The 18270-nt window shown below is 44.3% G+C and overlaps 1 protein-coding gene and 1 pseudogene across 6 annotated transcripts in view; both read left to right on the forward strand.

The window, feature by feature from the left end:
• Nucleotides 1-18270, forward strand: part of AREL1 (apoptosis resistant E3 ubiquitin protein ligase 1) — a 44572-nt gene that overhangs the window by 18812 nt on the left and 7490 nt on the right. For 4 of the 6 annotated variants that reach the window (XM_040226092.1, XM_040226090.1, XM_040226091.1 and 1 more), the window contains 13 exons: nucleotides 2633-2693; nucleotides 3555-3781; nucleotides 4712-4949; nucleotides 10042-10211; nucleotides 10378-10558; nucleotides 10765-11012; nucleotides 12490-12567; nucleotides 13624-13765; nucleotides 13898-14019; nucleotides 15005-15080; nucleotides 15624-15733; nucleotides 16316-16495; nucleotides 16669-16794. In XM_040226092.1, the coding sequence (XP_040082026.1) occupies nucleotides 2678-2693; nucleotides 3555-3781; nucleotides 4712-4949; nucleotides 10042-10211; nucleotides 10378-10558; nucleotides 10765-11012; nucleotides 12490-12567; nucleotides 13624-13765; nucleotides 13898-14019; nucleotides 15005-15080; nucleotides 15624-15733; nucleotides 16316-16495; nucleotides 16669-16794 (1914 nt within the window). In that variant the 5' untranslated portion in view covers nucleotides 2633-2677. The remainder of the gene's footprint in view (nucleotides 1-2632; nucleotides 2694-3554; nucleotides 3782-4711; nucleotides 4950-10041; nucleotides 10212-10377; nucleotides 10559-10764; nucleotides 11013-12489; nucleotides 12568-13623; nucleotides 13766-13897; nucleotides 14020-15004; nucleotides 15081-15623; nucleotides 15734-16315; nucleotides 16496-16668; nucleotides 16795-18270) is intronic. The other 2 variants (XM_040226094.1, XM_040226095.1) reach the window with 1 other exon arrangement.
• Nucleotides 8516-9590, forward strand: LOC120853581 (annotated as a pseudogene).

Below are 18270 nucleotides of genomic sequence, written 5' to 3' on the forward strand. Positions count from 1 at the left end.
ATGGTATGCTGAGTTTTAAATAATAGAGGAAATTGGAATAGAAAAGTAGAATTGATGTATTGGAAAAGGTGTAGGTGATCTAGATCACCAGTGGTGATTTGGTTGAGCAATAAGTGAATGGGGAGAAGATGGACAAGGTCTTAACAAAGTCAAGTTTATTATTATCAGCCATGAGGACTGAGACTATGGCTGTTGTATAATACCATTTCCCCAGTATCTGGCATATGAAGTAGGTACTCAATATTTGTTGGATGAGTGATTTTAGTATGAATTTTTTTAAACTCTTGATTATAAAAATTTTCAAACATGAAATTAGAACAGTATAAAGAATGCCAGTGTAGGCAGAGGATTTAAGTATGGTTAGGAAGGCTTAAGGAAGCCTTTCTTTTTGTAGTTCTGATGCATTTCTCTCTGAATGAAGTGTGACCCTATAGAGAGGTTCCCTCAGTTTCTTATTGGCTCTGAAGCAAAGAAGTAGTGATGCTGCTACTATTATTGATAATAGTTATAGTAATAGTTTTAAAACTGAGAACTCACTGGCCCAATTCTTGGTTGTTTACAAGTATTAACCCTTTACACGTATTAACCCTTTTCATCCTCACAGTACCCCAAGAAGTACACACAGATATTAGCCTCATTTGACAGATAAGGAAACTGGCAAATTATAGGGAGATTAAATAAGTTGTGAGTGGCAGAGAATGGATTTGAACGCAGGTAGTCTAGCTTTAGTCTAGTTATGCCCTCATTCTCTGTATTTTTTTTTTTTTGCTATACTTTTTAAGAGTCTTGAGAGTTGTGGAGAGTTATACTGAAGTCCTATTACACTAAAGGAGATGGTACCATAGGAATTACTAAACCTCAACTCTTTACAGCAATGAGAACTCCGAAGCTTAGACAGGTCATACCTGGAACTGGTCTCTCGGCTCTTACTTACTGCTTGTCAGCTGCTTCTCACAGAAATGTTGTTGCAGTTGTCAGAGAGATAGCACATAGGACTCTCCCCAGCCCTCATGATGTGTGCCATAAATTTAGTGTCGCTTTTATTCCTCCAGGGAGTCAGAGACTTAAGACACAAGTCTGTAGCATCACCTACATGCACTTCATTTTCTACTGAGTGCTGTAACTTTGCTGAGGACTAAGTGTTCACATCCAGGATCAGATTGAATGACATCCAACTGAGAGAGTGTATGAGACAATTAAACTGCTGGTTTTGGTTCCACCAGTTCCCCTAGTACATCCTGTAAGGCACAGACAGATGTTTTTAGAGAGATGATAACAGGTTTTCAGCCTCAGAGATGAGATATACTTGTTTGGGAAGGAGACTCGCTAGCGGTGATCTCAAACTTTGAGTTAGTGTATTGTCTCTGTAGACCCTTTGGAGAGCAGTGTAACCCATGTATGTTGATACCGCTAATGTTCCATATGTGGATTTCTTTTCTGGTAGGACTTGAGACACCAGTCTCAATAGTAATTTCTAAGAAACTTGACATGGTCACTCCTCAGATTACCTGCTCCCTATGGTTTCCATTGGATATATTGTTATCAAAGGATCTAATGGCCATTTTCAGCCACTCTTTCTCTTAAATTTTCCCAGCACAATTAGACATCAAAGCACAAGCTGTTCAAAATAAAAGCGATTTGGTTCCTCTCAAATCTGAGCATAGAAATTTTCATATGTCTTGTCTCTAAGTTAAATATTAGTGGTGACAAAAGGTGCTGGCTTGAGATCACATTGATAACCTTAATATCTATTGACTTTAAAGAGTGACTTTAGTGCCCTATGAACTAGAGAGCACATATAGCCTGCTAAGGTTAGAACTTAGGGATGAGATAGGAATGTCAGTGTGCATTGTATTTTTCCTTGGCAGTACCTTGGGTGGTTCAAATGAGTAATAAGATTGAAGTCTTACTCTGGAATAAGTCTACTAATAGTGAAAGTTTCCCCTCAGACTCTGGCCCCTGTCTGAATTGTTCTGACCTTGGCAGACGTCACTTGGGATGAGAAGTCCAGTCTCCTTCTCTGGTTCCTCTCCTTGGCCTCTGCTGGGCTCATCTTTCACAAGGCCCATTAGTTTGTCTGATTGGTAACAGCAAAAAAAAAAAAAAAAAAAAATCCCAGCTTCTCTTACAGGCCCACTGCTTATTATTGAGATGACCCAGAGTTCATTTTAATTACATAATGCCAACATGATGATAATAATCCTTGCTTAAAAAAAAAAAAATCCACGTTTTATATAACTATTTCTACTTAGATGAATTACTTCCAGAAGGCAAATGTAAGGGGAAAGTGAGTCCATTATCCTCTTTGCTTGTGTTAATTAGCACTACTTTGCATGGGGGAGGGAAACTGGCTTGGGGCCCTGGATCCGGGAAGATGAAAGCCATGTTACTGCATTTCTTAATTAGAAGTGGCTGTTTGTGGTATTCCTAGGGTGGTCGGTAGATTGGAAATCTTTCGGGGCAATAATGCAGTCTGTTTCTCTGCAGTGTTGTAGGGCACCTGTCAAGCTAGAGAGAGAGCAGGGACAGGAAGGCCAGAGATGGTTGGCTCAAGCCACATGCTCTGCTTTGTCTCTTCCTGAGACGGCTGCAGGGAAGACTCAGGAAAAACTAAACAAGTTTTCTTTTGCAGCTGCAGCTGTGATCCTCGGCTGTCTGTTGGCACTGAAGGGACCTGATGTTTTACGTTATTGGTACGTCACACAGAGAGCCCTCTCTCATTTTTTTGGTTAGGGTTGCTTATATCCTTTTCTGCCTCCCTCTTTGTCCTTGAAAAGAGACTTAGAAATATTTCCAGTCATGCCAGAATGTACCTTCACAGAGTTAGCAGCGGAATTCATTCATTTGAGAAATATTTATTGAGTAATTATAGCCGGTGCCAGACAGTGTTTCCTGTCGAGTCAAAGTCAAATAAGGCAAAAATCTGCCTCCATGAAGTGTGTAACACAAAGAGGGAGAAATGTTGAGTAGATGAATGGATGTACAGGAGTTTGAGGGAGCCCGGAAGAAGGAACCCCTAACTGCGGTAGGGACTGTGGGGGGGCTTTTGCCAAGTGCACAAGGAAGGGGAGGGCTTCCAACTGGAGAGAGCAGAACACACATTATTTTTACTACTCTTGTCAGGGCCCAGCACAGGCAGGGAACTTGGGGGTAGGCATTGTATATGGTCCCTGGTATAGCACAAGGGTTGGCAGACTTCTTCTGTGAAGGGCCAAAGAGTAAATATTTTCAGCTTCCCAGGCCATACACTCTGTGTCACCACTGCTGAACTCTGTGGTTTTAGGGCAAAACCAGCCCTAGACAATAGTAAATGAGTGGGTGGGGCTGTGTTTCAGTAGAATTTTATTCGCAAAAACAGGCAGTGGGTGGAATTTGGCCCAAGGACCTTCATTTTTGACCCTGGTATGGAAGGAAGTTCCTGTCTTCACCCACAGAGGTGGTGACCTGGTAGAGTGGGTCTTTGGACTTTTCCCCTGACTGATGGCTGGCCTGTTCCATAAGGAGAAGCTGTAATGTGTAACTGGAAGGTGGTGTGTGTTTTCTCGTTCACATAGGTGGCATCACAGTGTCTGTGGTTGCATTCTTCTTCACAATTAAGTTCCTCTTTGAGCTTGCCGCACGTGTAGTCAGCTTCCTTCAGAATGAGGACCGCGAGCGCCGAGGGGACCGGACTATATATGACTACGTGCGGGGAAATTACCTGGATCCCCGGTCTTGCAAAGTCTCCTGGGATTGGAAGGACCCCTATGAGGTGGGCCACAGCATGGCCTTCCGAGTGCATGTAAGGGAATGTTTCTGTCTCTGTACGCACTGGGGTTTCTGAGTCAGTTGCCTTCCAGAGCCCAGTCCGGTCTGGTCTGGACTGTTAATATTTTCCCTTGTTTTTCACTTCCCCCCACCTCGCCCCCCTACCCTCCCCAGGAACTTGGGAATTGTTAACATCTAAAGAGTTAATTTTTCTGTCATTTGGCTTTAATAGGTGCCCAGCTTAGAAATACAAAGCTTAATGTTACATTTTCACAATGAGAAAAATGTTACTGAAGAGGGTAGGTGTTGTAGATTAGGGGTTGGCAAACCATGGCCCAAGGGTTAAATCAAGCCCACTTCCTGCTTGTATAAATACAGGCTTATTGGAACACAGTCGCACCCATTCATCTTCCTGTACTGCCTGTAGACGCTGTCACATTTGGGACGTTAATCACAGTTGAGTAACTATGTATGACCTGCTAACTAACAGTATTACTCTCTGGCCTTTTGCAGAAAGTTTACTGCCTCTGCAGTGACTTCTGCACTGCAGCCTTCATCTTGGTTTCATAGTCCAAAACCCCCAGCCTTGCCTAGAGCTTTTGTTCACTCAGTGCCAGTGATACCCACTGACTTCCCTTTATGTTTGAGCTAGCAGTGATAAATGTAAGAAAAAAAGGGCCAGTAAGACAGGGGAGGCGGCCTCTGTGGTTCAATAAGTGTCAAGCTGAAGTGGATTCAATGGTATATTTCACCCCTTTCCTCTGAAATGGTTAAGAATTTGTCTGTGATTTAATGGTTTTCTTTGAAGCATGGAGAGAATTTGTTTCTCCTTGTGTAAGCAGGACTGTAGGATTCGGTGGGTGTGGGGATTTACCAGCCACCCCCTCCCACCCCACACTCTCTCAAGTTGCACAGCTGTTGTCCCTCTGCTCACCAATGGGTGTCCCTCTTCTCCCCACCACAGTTATTCTATAAGAACGGACAGCCCTTCCCTGCACACCGGCCAGTGGGACTAAGAGTCCACATCTCTCATGTTGAGCTGGCAGTGGAAATTCCAGTGACCCAGGAAGTCCTCCAGGAGCCCAGTTCCAATGTGGTCAAGGTGGCCTTCACTGTGCGCAAAGCTGGGCGGTATGAAATCTCAGTGAAGCTTGGTGGGTTAAACGTGGCCTATAGTCCCTACTACAAGATTTTTCAGCCTGGTAGGTTTTTTGTTTCTCCTTCCCTCCATTCCTTCCTTCCTTTTTCTTTTCCTTTTTTCTCCTTTGCTTTTTAAATAGTGCCTTTATTGAAACTTAATTCACATGCTTTATAATTCATTCATTTAAAAAACACAATTTAATGGTTTAAAAAAGTATTGCTGGATGGTATTATTGCCTCGTGTGAGTATACCATACTTGATTTAATCTTTCACCAGTTAAGGAACATCTGGGTTGTTTTCCAGTTTGTGGCCATTATGAATAGTGGTTTTAGTCTGCATGTCCCTAGTGGTTAACAGTGTCAAACATCTTTTCATGTGCTTATTTGCCATCTGTGTGTCCTTTTCGATGAAATGTCTTTTGTCCATTTTCTAATGGGATTTTTTGTTTTTTTGCTATTGAGTTTTGAGAGTTCTTTAAGTCCTTTGTTACAGATGTGGTTTGCAAATATTTTCCTTCAGTCTTTTCTTAGCTTTTCTTTTCATCTCCTTAATGGGGTCTCTCACAAAACAAGTTTTAATTTTGATGAAGTCAATTTATTAATTTTTCATTTTATGGATCATGTTTTGGTATCTGAGAATCTTTGACTAGTCCTAGGTTCTGAAGATATTCTCCTGTGTTTTTTTTTTTTTTTAACCTTCCAGTTTTAGTATTTAAGATTGTAATTCATTTTTAGTTAACTTTTGTAATTTATCAGTACTTTTCTTATAAATGTCCAGTTGCTCCAGCATCATTTATTGGAAAGGCTGTCTTTCCCCTATCACATTGGTTTTGCACCTTTGTCAGGGATCTGTTGGGCATGTTTGTGGTGACCCGTTTCTGAGTTTTCATTCTGTTCCTTTGGTCTGTCTATCCTCCCACCAATACTGGAGTCTTAATGATGTAGCTATGTAATAAGTCTTGAAACTGGGTAAACTGACTCTTTCCACTTTTCTGCTTTAGAATTGTTTTAGCTCTTCCAGAACTTTTGCCTTTCTATATAAATTATATTTTATTTTTTAGTTCTCAACCTGTTTAATGTGTAAAAGGGGAAAAAAGAGTCTGAAAAAAGGGTCTGAATACATTCTTGGAATGCTGGCCATCCAGAGCATCATTCTGAACAGCTGATTGTCTTCTGTGACTCGAGAGTTTCAGTTTTGAAAAGACCTAATTCCATGGGATTATGGTGACTCATGTATCATAAGAATTAAATACAGAAATTTAAAGGCTCCGAGCACACAGCAGGGGTAGGACTAATGTGACAGTAATAGATGGAGTTGATGGGGCAAGAGGCAACCAATCATAAAATTACTTTTCCTTTGTAACAAAGGGTTCACACTTTTAACATAAATTATACATTCATTATGGTTTTTAAAAACAGTCAAGCCTAAATAAATTCTTCATACCATCGAGAAAAGATACACACACTGAAAACCTGCTTAAGTACAGAACTTTTCGTTTGACAGCTCTTGGCCGGGGCCACGCACATTTTACAGGGAGCTTTTGCTTCTCAAGCTTAGTGAAAGTCTGCCAATCATTTTGTATAAAAATAAGACTTAAATTTAAAACCTCACCAAACTAGGAATCTGATGTAGAAAATCGGTGACCCCGGAATGGCTAAAGCCGGTAGTTCTCAGACTTCAGCCTGCGTCCCAGTGACCTGTGAGGCCCTGCCCCACGTGTCCGAGGCTTGGGTGGGCCCAAGTCCCTGAAGGGCCAGCAGGTTTCCCCGGGGGGAGCTGCACTGCTGCTCCAGGAACCCTGGCTCAGAACCCCTGGAAGGACGTAGCACTGTCTCCGCCTCTGCTCGGCACAGACCATGTCTGCACTCTCATCAGCTGTGGTTACTCTGTGGGCAACAGCGGGAGGCGGTGCTCTGGAGTGACACCACCGCCTGCTGCTTTATGGTCAGAAGAGAGAGGTCCTGGGCTTGCAGTCAGGTCACATGGAGTGTTGCTCTGACAGCATGCCATGCGGTTTACAACTAAAGCCACAGACAATGTGTTTGAACGTCAGGCACTCAGTCATGTCCGACTCTTTGCGATATCGTGGATGGTGGCCCACCAAGGCTCCTCTGTCCGTGGGGGTTCTCCAAGGCAAGAATACTGGAATGGGTTGCCATTCCCTTCTTCAGGAGATCTTCCTGACCCAGGGATTGAACCCAGGTCTCCTGCATTGCAGCTGGGTTCTTTACCATCTCAGTCACCAGGGAAGCCCCCAATATACTTGACGTGTGTATTTAATGCTGGAAATTCACCCTATGGGACAGGCAGAAGGCAATGAAAGGAAAAGGCACCATAACTAAGCCGTCCTTGGAAATGATGAGGGTTTTTTTTTTCTTTTTTCTCTCAAATACCTTCACTTTAATGTAACTTCAAGCCCAACATTCTGGGAGGTAAACAGTCTGGCAATTACGAGGGATGAGGGATGAGAGGCAGGATGCGCCCCAGGACAACAGGAGGAGCACTGGGGTCTGGCCACTCCACTGACTCTACAGCAGGGCCTTGACACGAGAGCCCCGGCCAGCTGGGAGACACACGACTCCTCAGGTCCCACGTGAAAGCACTGCCCGCCACAAAACTGTGCCCCTGAGAGCCTCTCTGAGCTGGGCTGGGCAGAGCCACGCCAGAGTCTGGTTCAAAACGGCGGCCCAGAGAAGCAGTGCCTGGGCCTCGAGGTCACAGGGGTCCCTCTCACCTAGCCCAGCACCTGACACCACACAAGACAAGACACGTGGCCAGTCTCAGAGAAAGAGGGGCTTGCCCCTGGGGTGAGAACCCTGGAAGGAGCTGACCCCAAACCCAGAACTCTCAACACTCGGGAACTTCATTTAAAATGAGTTCTTCCAAGTAAAACACATGGCCAAATTCTAAGCCCTGCAAGAAGCCGCCCCAGGGGAGGAGGCTCCACATTCTGCCAGTCTGCAGTCTGCCAGTCTGCCTCGCATCCCCCCTCCCTGCCCTAGGAGCCGCAGTGAGCTCCCAGTGCCCGGACTGGGCGGGCTACGGGCTCCAAGTGCCACTGCCAGCCGTCGTGGGGAAGCTCAGTTTGGCCAAATTGTTCAACACCAGATTCCTCCCTGCAAGTCCCTATGGATACCTGTCCTGCCCTTCCCCAGCCTCTTCTGCCCAGCCCAGCGCCCTCCGCCTAAAGTGCCACCTGCCCGACACTGAGGGCAGCCATGGCAGAGCTCAGGTCGTGAAGGTGAGCCAGCAGCTGGCAGGGAAGGGCTCCTCTCTGCCCATCTCACAGTCCTGTACCATTGGGAAGAAACGAAAAGGAGATTTCCCAATCTCATCATCATATGCTCCAAACTGAACCCTTAAAGGCAAATCGTCATCTTAAAGTACTACGTTTAGGGATTCAGTTACAGTATATATGTGTTTTGTCTTCCCCTTGATCCAACTGTTGCTATTGCTTCTTCAGTTCAGTTCAGTTGCTCAGTCGTGTCCGACTCTTTGCGACCTCATGAATTTGCAGCATGCCAGGCCTCCCTGTCCATCACCAACTCCTGGAGTTCACTCAAACTCATGCCCATTGAGTCGGTGATGCCATCCAGCCATCTCATCCTCTGTCGTCCCCTTCTCCTGCCCCCAATCCTTCCCAGCATCGCAGTCTTTTCCAATGAGTCAACCCTTTGCACGAGGTTTAACACAGTTCTTATCAAAATCTCAGAAACATTTTTTGATAAATTTAGACAGTATTATTCTAAAATTTATATAGGGGGGTGGCTGCGGCGGTTTTGCTGGAGCACTGGGCAGCAGAAGATGGTGGAGCTCGGCAAGAAGTACTGTGTGTATCGCCCGGCGGAGAAGGACGTGGCAGCTCAGGTCGGCGCTTCCTGGAACCCCCAGGAAGTGATGGAGCATTAAGTAAGCATGTACATCCACGGAAACCTGGGGAAGGCTTGCATCCCCAACCGGGTGACCGACCACACCTGTCCCAGTGGGGACCCTCTCTCCCAGCCTCATCACCCCCTTGCCACCCCTAGACATCTCGGTGGCCGAGAAGCAGCAGCTGGGCTACATGCTGCTGCGGGACAACTAAGAGATCGAGTACAACCAGGACGCCGAGAGGCTCAGCGGGCTCTCAGTCAACTACGACGAGGACGCCATGGAGATCGAGCTGAAATGCGCGCACACGGACATGTACGTGAGCAAGCTCCGCAAGCGGAAGCAGTGCAAGAACATTGCGCGGGACTACAACCTGGTGCCCGCCTTCCTGGGCAAGGACTAGGAGAAGGAGCAGGTGTCGCGGCGCAAGGTCATCAAAGAGGAGAAGGAGCTGTGGCCGCACCTGCGGCCGCTCTACCAGTTCGTGTCGTGCAAGGAGTTCGACGACCTGTTAGAGAACACGCACAAGGAGAAGATGCTGCATGGCAAGATCCGCGAGCCATAGCACTACCGGCGGAACGGCATCACCAAGATAGAGGAGTCGGCCGAGTGCCACGTGGCCTGGCACAAGCGCGAGAAACACAAGGTGGTGGCGGCGGCAGGAGGCGCCAAGCGCGGCAAGGAGGACGGCTGGAACGGCGAGTTCGTGGCCATCGAGCACCTGCCAGGCTTCGCGCTCCTGTTGGACCACAAGAAGGTGCTGTGCGGCACGCTGAACTGTGTTAAACCTCATATCATTTGGGGAGGCATCTTTACTATGTTGAGTCTCTGAATTCATAAACATGGTATGCCTCTGAACTTATTTCTTTAATCAGCATTTTGTAGTTTTCAACATACAAGTTTTCCACGGGTTTTGTTAGATTTGCCCCTAAATATTTCGAATTTGTCTTACAGTTATTCACTTATTTTTAAGGCCAGTTTCACTTGTAGGTTCCCAGTGGGATTCTAGGCACTATATCTGTAACTCTCACTTCTGTTTCCTCCAATGTATTCTGTCATTGTGGTTAGTGCTTGCAGTGGTTAGGAATATTGTAAAAATGGGTTCCCAAAAGTTCATTTGAGTTAATCTCTCTGTTTTCTTTCTTTTCTCTCTGGCTCATAATGGTATTGTTTATCCCTAGGAATTGGGTGGGCACCCAGCTTTCTAGGACTCACTGACTGAGTAGATCTCTGTGTCCTGAAAATCACCTCTCTGACGTTACCTTCCCTTGTCTTTATTCCAGGAATGGTGGTTCCTTCCAAGACCAAAATTGTGTGCCATTTTTCTACCCTGGTGTTGACCTGTGGGCAGCCGCACACTCTTCAAATAGTGCCCCGAGATGAGTATGACAACCCTACCAACAATTCCACGTCCTTGAGAGATGAGCACAACTACAGCCTGTCCATTCATGAGGTGAGCAGGCTCCCATCTAGGTCACTTAAGTCAGTCTCCTTCTCCCTGACCATGATGCCAGCCTTCTGAGATTTAGATTAGCTCAAGGTAGGAAAGTTCTTTGTAAATTTCTGTGCAAGCAGGAAAATTACGTGTGGTTGGTGATGGCTTCGTTTTCCTCCTGTAGCTTGGTCCTCCGGAAGAGGAGAGTACCGGTGTCTCATTTGAGAAGTCAGTGACGTCCAACCGGCAGACCTGCCAGGTATTCCTGCGGCTCACCCTGCATTCTCGAGGCTGCTTCCATGCCTGCATCTCATACCAAAACCAGCCAATCAACAATGGTGAATTTGACATCATTGTCCTAAGTGGTGAGTTGAGAGGAGAGCTGTGAATTAGTCCTCTTCCCAAGCCACTTGTTGTTTGCACATCTGCAGTCATCTGACCAGCACCCCCACCCCAAATATTTGGTATTTGGACCAAAACTTGGTTTAGAGACCTGTGGACTGAAGGTCTGGTGATGGGCAGTTTCCTCTCCTGTCTTGCACTTTAAACCTTATTCCTTGTTGTACTTCAGAGAACGAGAGGAATATCGTTGAACGCAACGTGTCCACCTCAGGAGTGAGCATTTACTTCGAAGCTTATCTGTATAATGCTGCCAACTGCACCAGCACGCCGTGGCACCTCCCACCCATGCACATGAGCTCTGCCCAGCGCCGGCCCTCCACAGCTCTGGAGGAAGAAGATGAAGACTCACCCTCTGAGTGTCACACCCCTGAGAAGGTGAAGAAACCGAAGAAGGTGTACTGCTACGTGTCACCCAAGGTTGGCGCTCCCACTCTTGTCCCCTGCCTGAGCCTGCTCATATTTGGTAACAAAACCCACCCAACAATGGTCTGAGAGTCAGTTTGCGATCATCACCTTGTAGGGGTTCAGGGATACTAAGAGACGGCTTCCCATTGAGCAAAAGGCTGTACCACCTCTGCTGCCTCTTTCTGGTTTGGACTGGATTACACTTCTGTCCAGAGAGTCTGTGCCTTGGTACTTCAAGCACCTGGGGCGTTCTGCTGTTTGATTGCTCCTGGGAAGATTTTTCAAGGCATGGCTCTAGAGTTTTAAAGAAAGCTACTTTTAACCATTAATAATTTCTCACTAGTGTAAAATTACTGTTGGCCCTTTGTGCCATTTGGGAACAATTTGATCTTTCATGCTCTGATTTGTGAAATCACAAGAGATGTCATCATTGGGGTACAGGGCTAGAATAGAGAAATTTTGGCAGAGACAAGGGAGGTGAACTTCCCAAGGCCCCTGAGCTGAGAGACGCTTTGTGTTAGGGAGTTTCTTTTTTAGTGTTTGTATCTTGCTTATTTATACAGACCTCAGAAAAATGAGACTCGAACCATCCCATTATATTCCTTTAATCTCATAGCAAAAACTGAGTTCTAATTCTGTTCTACTTCAGAACACTTCACTGTGTACCATTCATCATTTAAACATCCAGCCTTCATTTGTCCTGGAGAATGGCGATGAGGGAAATGGTAAGGTAGAGATGAAGTGAGATTGGCTATGAATTGATTATTGTTGAAGCTGGTGATAATTCAGTGTACTGTTTTCTTTAGTATGTGTTTGAAATGTTCTTTAATGAAGAATTTTTTTAAAAAATCAAGAAAAAAACCTGACCTACTGGTTGTTCAGAAAACAGAGGGGTCTTTTCAGATTAAAAAGTTATTGCATTGTCTTTTCTTTTTTTTTGTAAATGGCAAGAGACTTCTTTTTATGCTTACATATAGGGTTTTGTGAACTCTTCTGTATGCGACTCCTCCCAGCCCCCCACACCATCATCCTCAGCACATCCTTAGTGGGATTCTGATAGGGATAAAGCAGTGGGCAGGGGCCACTGGTGTTCCCCACTGATTTGGAAGAAGTCTCTCTGAGAAGTATCTGGCTAAGCAGGAAGAGAGTCTGATTGTTTGTAGTGAAATGAAATGTTGATTGTGAAATGTTCTCTTCTTGTAAAGTGAAAACCTGATCTCAGATATTTGGAAATGGTAGTAAGACCTGAGTATTAACGTTATGAGACATCTTTGTGAAATTGCAGTGTGACAACAATATTTTAAATTTGCCTGTTTTAAGGTAGAATTGATGTTTTCTATTTGATTTCAGTCCTGACTAAATTATCCTCCTTATTTAGAGAGGAAAAGGGCTATCATGGAAAATACAGATGGGGACAGGTATTTGAAATACAATACCCAAACAGAACTTCTTAATCATTCATTTCATTTTCTGTATGTTGGTCCTCCAGCAATTCTCAGTGAAGGAGTTCTACCTGAAAATCATTCCCTGGCGCCTTTACACCTTCCGGGTATGCCCTGGAACCAAAGTAAGTTGAACCTTACATCCAGTTCGTGTAGAACAGGCTTCAGCCTCCAATGTCTCAACCTTTTATTTTTTTCCTAGAAGGGTTTTTGATGTTTCTGGAAATTCTCATTGTGCACACAGGATTCATTGCCAAATAAAGAAGCAAATGCTACCTCCTCATGAAGGCTATAGTTATAGGAAGACACATGGTTACAGAAACAGTAGTTAGTAGAAATCCAAATACTTCAACAGTTCTCTCTTGCCCCTAAGACTAAGCTAATGGAGAGGGTATTAAGCTCTGACCTGAACTTGGCTTCCTAATGTGCCCAAACTAACTGTTTCAGCACCAGTAGTCTCATCTATTAAAAAAGAAAAAAAAAATTTTTTAACTTTTCTGAGCTTTTGAAATCTACTGGCAAATCATTTTCCTCCAGCCAGTTTGCCCAACCTATTCAGGTATTCATTTGTTGTTTTATATATCCTTACAGCTTTCACACTTCTTACATTTTATGTTTGAAAGTCTATAGTATTACCTGTGACCCTTACTTATCTTACCTGTGACCCTTACAGGTGGTCTCTATGACTCAGTTTAAAATAAAATCTGAATCATAGAGTATGCTCAGTCACTCAGTCATGTCTGACTCTTTGTGACTCCATGGACTCTAGCCCATCAGGTTCCTCTGTCCATGAACTTTTCCAGGCAAGAATACTGGAGTGGGCTGCCATTTCCTTCTCCAGGGGATCATCCCAGGCCAGGGATCGAGCCCACGTCTTTTGTGTCTCCTGCACTGGTAGGCAGGTTCTTTACCACTGACACAGTGGTAGAGGACAAAGCCTCAAAATGGTTCTGGGGATGAAACCCAGGCCTCATACATGGAATGCATGCGCTCTACCACTGAGTTGCACCCCCCCACCTGAAGTGAAAAGCAAGGAAATATACTCCTGGTAGTTACTTACTTGGAGAAAATAGGCTTAACTTGTTTTTGTTGGTTGGTGCAGAAGGGTAGGGATGTGAAGGGTTTCTGGTGGATTTGAGGGCTTCGTAGAGTAACTCTTTCTTTTTTTTCCCTTTTGTTAGTTTTCATACCTTGGCCCTGACCCTGTCCATAAGCTGCTCACCCTTGTGGTGGATGACGGCATTCAGCCTCCTGTGGAGCTCAGCTGTAAGGAGAGGAACATCTTAGCAGCCACGTTTATCCGCTCGCTCCATAAGAACATAGGTGAGGTTGGACAGGGAATCTGATGGGGAAAGCAGCGACCCCAGATGCCCTGAGTGCCTGAGGGTGTAGGGGTGGCCCGCACAGGGGACTTGTAAAGAGGCTGTAACCATGATGGATCCTGCCGCTCCTCAGGAGGCTCCGAGACCTTTCAGGACAAGGTGAACTTTTTCCATCGAGAGCTTCGGCAGGTACACATGAAAAGACCACATTCTAAAGTCACCCTGAAGGTCAGCAGACATGCCTTGTTGGAATCGGTGAGTAAAGTTTTTTTCATATTAGCAGTTGAACAGTTATCAAAATTTTCCAGCTAGAAACCTCTGTGCTATTTAGTTATATCCTACAGGTTATTGTTTTTATGAAACATACATCTCTGTCTTCTTTAAACATGTTAAGCGCTGTTCTTTGTGTTTGGCTATACTGAATTTGGGGCAGATTTGTTGGAGGTATGTTAATTGAGGGGAGAGACTAGTTGACACATTGGCTGTAAAATCTGTTCTTGACTAGTTCCTGAACAATCTCATGGACTTCCTATGGAAGGCAGGTATTAAGTTGTTGTTATAGAAGAAAGTTCCTATTATTGAATCCCAGGATTAAGAAGAGCTCTTACGAGATTAAAAGGAAATGATTTTTGTTGTCACTCTGGTCTGATGGAAAAGGAACACCTGATGTGTTTCTGTCTCCACTACACAGACACTGGCATAGTTCTCACATTCCTTGACAATGAGAAGGCTTTGGTCCCTGTCCAGAAAGTGTTTGTGATGTTTGGCTCTGACAGGTGTGACTGGAAACTCCTTTTCTCAGCCACTTTCTCCTTGTGGCATGGCTCCCTGTCTGAACCTAGCCTTGTGGATTAAGATGTCTAGTGGGTAGACTGTACTTTACTGAAAACCAAGACTCCTTGGTTCTCTTGCTGACAGCTTACTGATTTGAGCCATTTTTTATTTCTTTTAAGAGTTTTCTCATTAATAAAATGAGGACTGTTAAAAAATAAAGTTTCAACTTTCCAGCCAGGCAATGGTATAAATATGAATTTGACTTTTTTTATCTTAAATTTCTTCTGGAGATATGTGCATTTTAAATTTAAGATGGTATTATTAAAGCTTATTTTTGAGTAATATATTGCCTCCAAAAACTTGTGACTATTAAATGGACAGGGGTACTGTTCTCGTGTTTTTGTCTTTAACACCCAGAGGTACTGGCCAGTGTTCTGACAGTTTCTTTTCTTTTACTGCTTTTCAGTCTCTGAAAGCCACTCGGAATTTTTCCATCTCAGATTGGAGCAAGAACTTTGAAGTGGTTTTTCAGGATGAAGAAGGTCAGTTTTGAAATTTCCCACTCATCTTTTTTAACTCTCCTTCCCACTCCTCCCTATCTCCTTATAGTACATCCACAGAAACTGAAAACAACCCTCCTACACATGCTTGCCACCCCTGCTCCAGCCCTGAGAAAAAAAAGTCATGAGTCAAGACCAAAAGGGTGGTGTTTACTGGCTAGATGGCTTGGTTGAGCTGTAGAGCACAGACGGACAAGGATTTGGAGGGTGAGCTCTTATGAGTTTGAAGCAGAAGGGCAGAGTAACCTTTGTAGTACCAAGAGAAGCAGCAGTTCCTAGGATCTCTGATCTGTGTTCCCATGCTAGAGTGCATCAGCTTAGTGATCAGAATACCTTTAATCCTATAGAATGAGGTGGGATTAAAAAAAAAAAAATGTCCACAGTTAAGGTGGGTTGGAATATGGGACACCAAGGTGGTGGAATGGAGGGAAGAGGGATCAGAGAGTATAAAATGATGATTAAATGAACAAAAATGATAAAAGGTGATAAGCCAGCATTACTTTTTATTTTTATTATACTTTCCAGCTCTGGACTGGGGAGGGCCTCGGCGGGAATGGTTTGAGTTAATCTGCAAAGCACTATTTGACACCACCAATCAGCTCTTCACCCGATTCAGTGACACCAACCAAGCATTAGTGAGTCTGTGACTTCCCCGTGGGTGGGAGCAAAATGTGGGTTGTGTTATGATGGAGAGACTAGTAAGAATTTGTACTAATCAGATTACCTCCCTCCTCTTTGCCTTCCTTATTTCATGTCTAAGAGAAAATGCAGACAGATAAATAAAAGCATTATAGTGCCGTGGCTGTTCTACTCCTTAGTATTTTAATAATTAAGCCACTTTTTTCAGAACATCCCTGAAGCAATTGAACTCTGTACAAGGTCTTTGACTAGGGGAGTAGGGAAGTAGCTCTGGCTGAAAGAGGTTCTGGTTTAGGGAAGAGGCATTATATCATCCACCGATTGACTTCTGTTTGTAGCCAGGGACCACAAAATCAATAGAAGATTCTTCAGTTTATTGTAAGTCAATCTTTGTCCTTTATCCTCCAGTCACTTTGAATTACTCAGTGGTGGCTACCAAACAGTGCCATTTGGATGGGCTCCTTGATCCTAACACTGAAATTCTTGCTCCTTTGGAATAGAGTTGTGGAGGGAGAATCTTTCCAGAACTAGGCTTGAAGAAAAACCACCCAGGACCTTTTAATCTCTCTCTTTGACAGGTGCACCCTAACCCTAATCGCCCCACTCATCTGCGCCTAAAGATGTATGAGTTTGCAGGGCGCCTGGTGGGCAAGTGTCTCTATGAGTCCTCTCTAGGAGGAGCCTACAAGCAGTTGGTCCGAGCTCGCTTCACCCGTTCTTTCTTGGCCCAAATCATAGGACTACGTATGCATTACAAGGTAAGGTCTTGGGTATGTGTTTTCTGCTAAATCCCCTGGCCATTAACTCTGGAATCTCTCCACCCTCTGTTTATTATTTTTGAGGTTGGAAGGGGTAAGTGGTTCCAAGCAGTTACAAATTTTATTTCTGGGTGAGAGTGGTCATGCTGTGTTGTGTCTTTCTGTCTCCTCAGTACTTTGAAACAGATGACCCAGAATTCTACAAATCTAAAGTTTGTTTCATCCTCAACAATGACATGAGTGAGATGGAGCTGGTCTTTGCAGAAGAGAAATATAATAAATCAGGTCAATTGGATAAGGTGAGACAGAACTGAAGCCTGTGGGTCCCATTTCTCAGCCTCCTCTGTATCAGGGCTGTCTAGTAGAGCTTTCGCAATGATGGAAGTGTTCTCTGTTTGTACTTTTGAACGCCCAAAATGTGTCTGGTATGACCAAATACCTGAATTTCTAAATTAACTACTTATGACTAGTGAGCTGTGTTGGACAGCATAGCTTTGGGGCAGTGTATCCCACATTGAATGGCCTTGGCCTATTTAAATGGAGCCAGAGACACATATACCATCCTTCCCCCTAGTCCCTCCTTTCCAGTAGAAAAAGAACGAAGTGATAGTGAAGTGTCACTGCACAGGCAGTTTGGGAAGGGATGACAGTGTCTGTCTCAACATTAGGGGCAGGGAGGTAGTTGACTCCCATTTTAACACTGTGCCCGTTTATTTTTAAGGTTTTTATTAGAAAACGGCCAAAAGTATTTCTGATGCACACGTGATTTTGTTTGCATTCTAGGGTTAAACAATATCAGATGATCATGACAAACCTGAAGTTGCAGTTATAAATAATTGAAAGCAAAATAGCAATGACTAAAAGTTTGTGATCACTGATAGCACTGAACTGATAATCAGATACCCTTGTGAGCCCTGTGAGGGTCTTAGCTGCTGGCCTTCACACCTGTGTGGGTGGAGCCCGTTTTCTTGACCCAGCACTGCAAGGCATCTCAAGTCAATAGAAGACTGAATTAGGGTCTGCAGGCCTAGGGGAGTACTGATTTTAATTGGATTTGATATGAATATTAAATCTTAGTCATTTACTACTTAGGCTAACAGTTAGAAGTGCTTATACATGTAAAATAAAAATAACCAGAACTATGCCCAATAATAGAAAAAGTCTTACATGTTTAGATCCATTGAGAATCTTGGCTCTGGACCAGAGTTCTGTCCCTCCCATGCCATGGTCAGGACCTTAAAATCTGATCTGGTAACTAAATGGAGGCCTTCATTCACCTGTGAAGACAATCTTGCTCGTTGTGCATACGTTTTCCAGGGTGGCTTTAAACTGTGTTTCAGGGCTTCCTCAAAGCTCCCTTAGGAGTTGCTTATTGGAGGAGGGTGCCAGTTCTATTTGAAAATCACACAGTTCAGCCTTTTCTTCGCAGATAAAAAAACCGGGAGTCCAAATAGCTAAGTGACTGAAACCCCATAGCAAGTTCGTCTCCAAGTATCAAGCCATGGCTTTTTCTATTGCCTCACGTTAGAAATAGAAGACTGTAGGGGAACATCTGTGCAGTCATGGAATTTCTGAGATTATGCTTCTTTAGTGTTTATCTGGCTTTATAGAGTCTCCGTTATCTCAGGGGTTTAAGAGAAGAGTCAGTAATGGTTTAATTTTGGATCAGAGGAATGTTAAAATGTTGCTAACAAGGAAACATACATGTCTTCCTGTTGCATAGCCACTATTTGACCAGGTCAGAGAAGACTCCCTGAGAGACCCGCTTCAGAAAC

This window comes from Oryx dammah, unplaced genomic scaffold, assembly GCF_014754425.2.
Source record: "Oryx dammah isolate SB20612 unplaced genomic scaffold, SCBI_Odam_1.1 HiC_scaffold_26, whole genome shotgun sequence".
Taxonomy (NCBI): Eukaryota; Metazoa; Chordata; class Mammalia; order Artiodactyla; family Bovidae; genus Oryx; species Oryx dammah.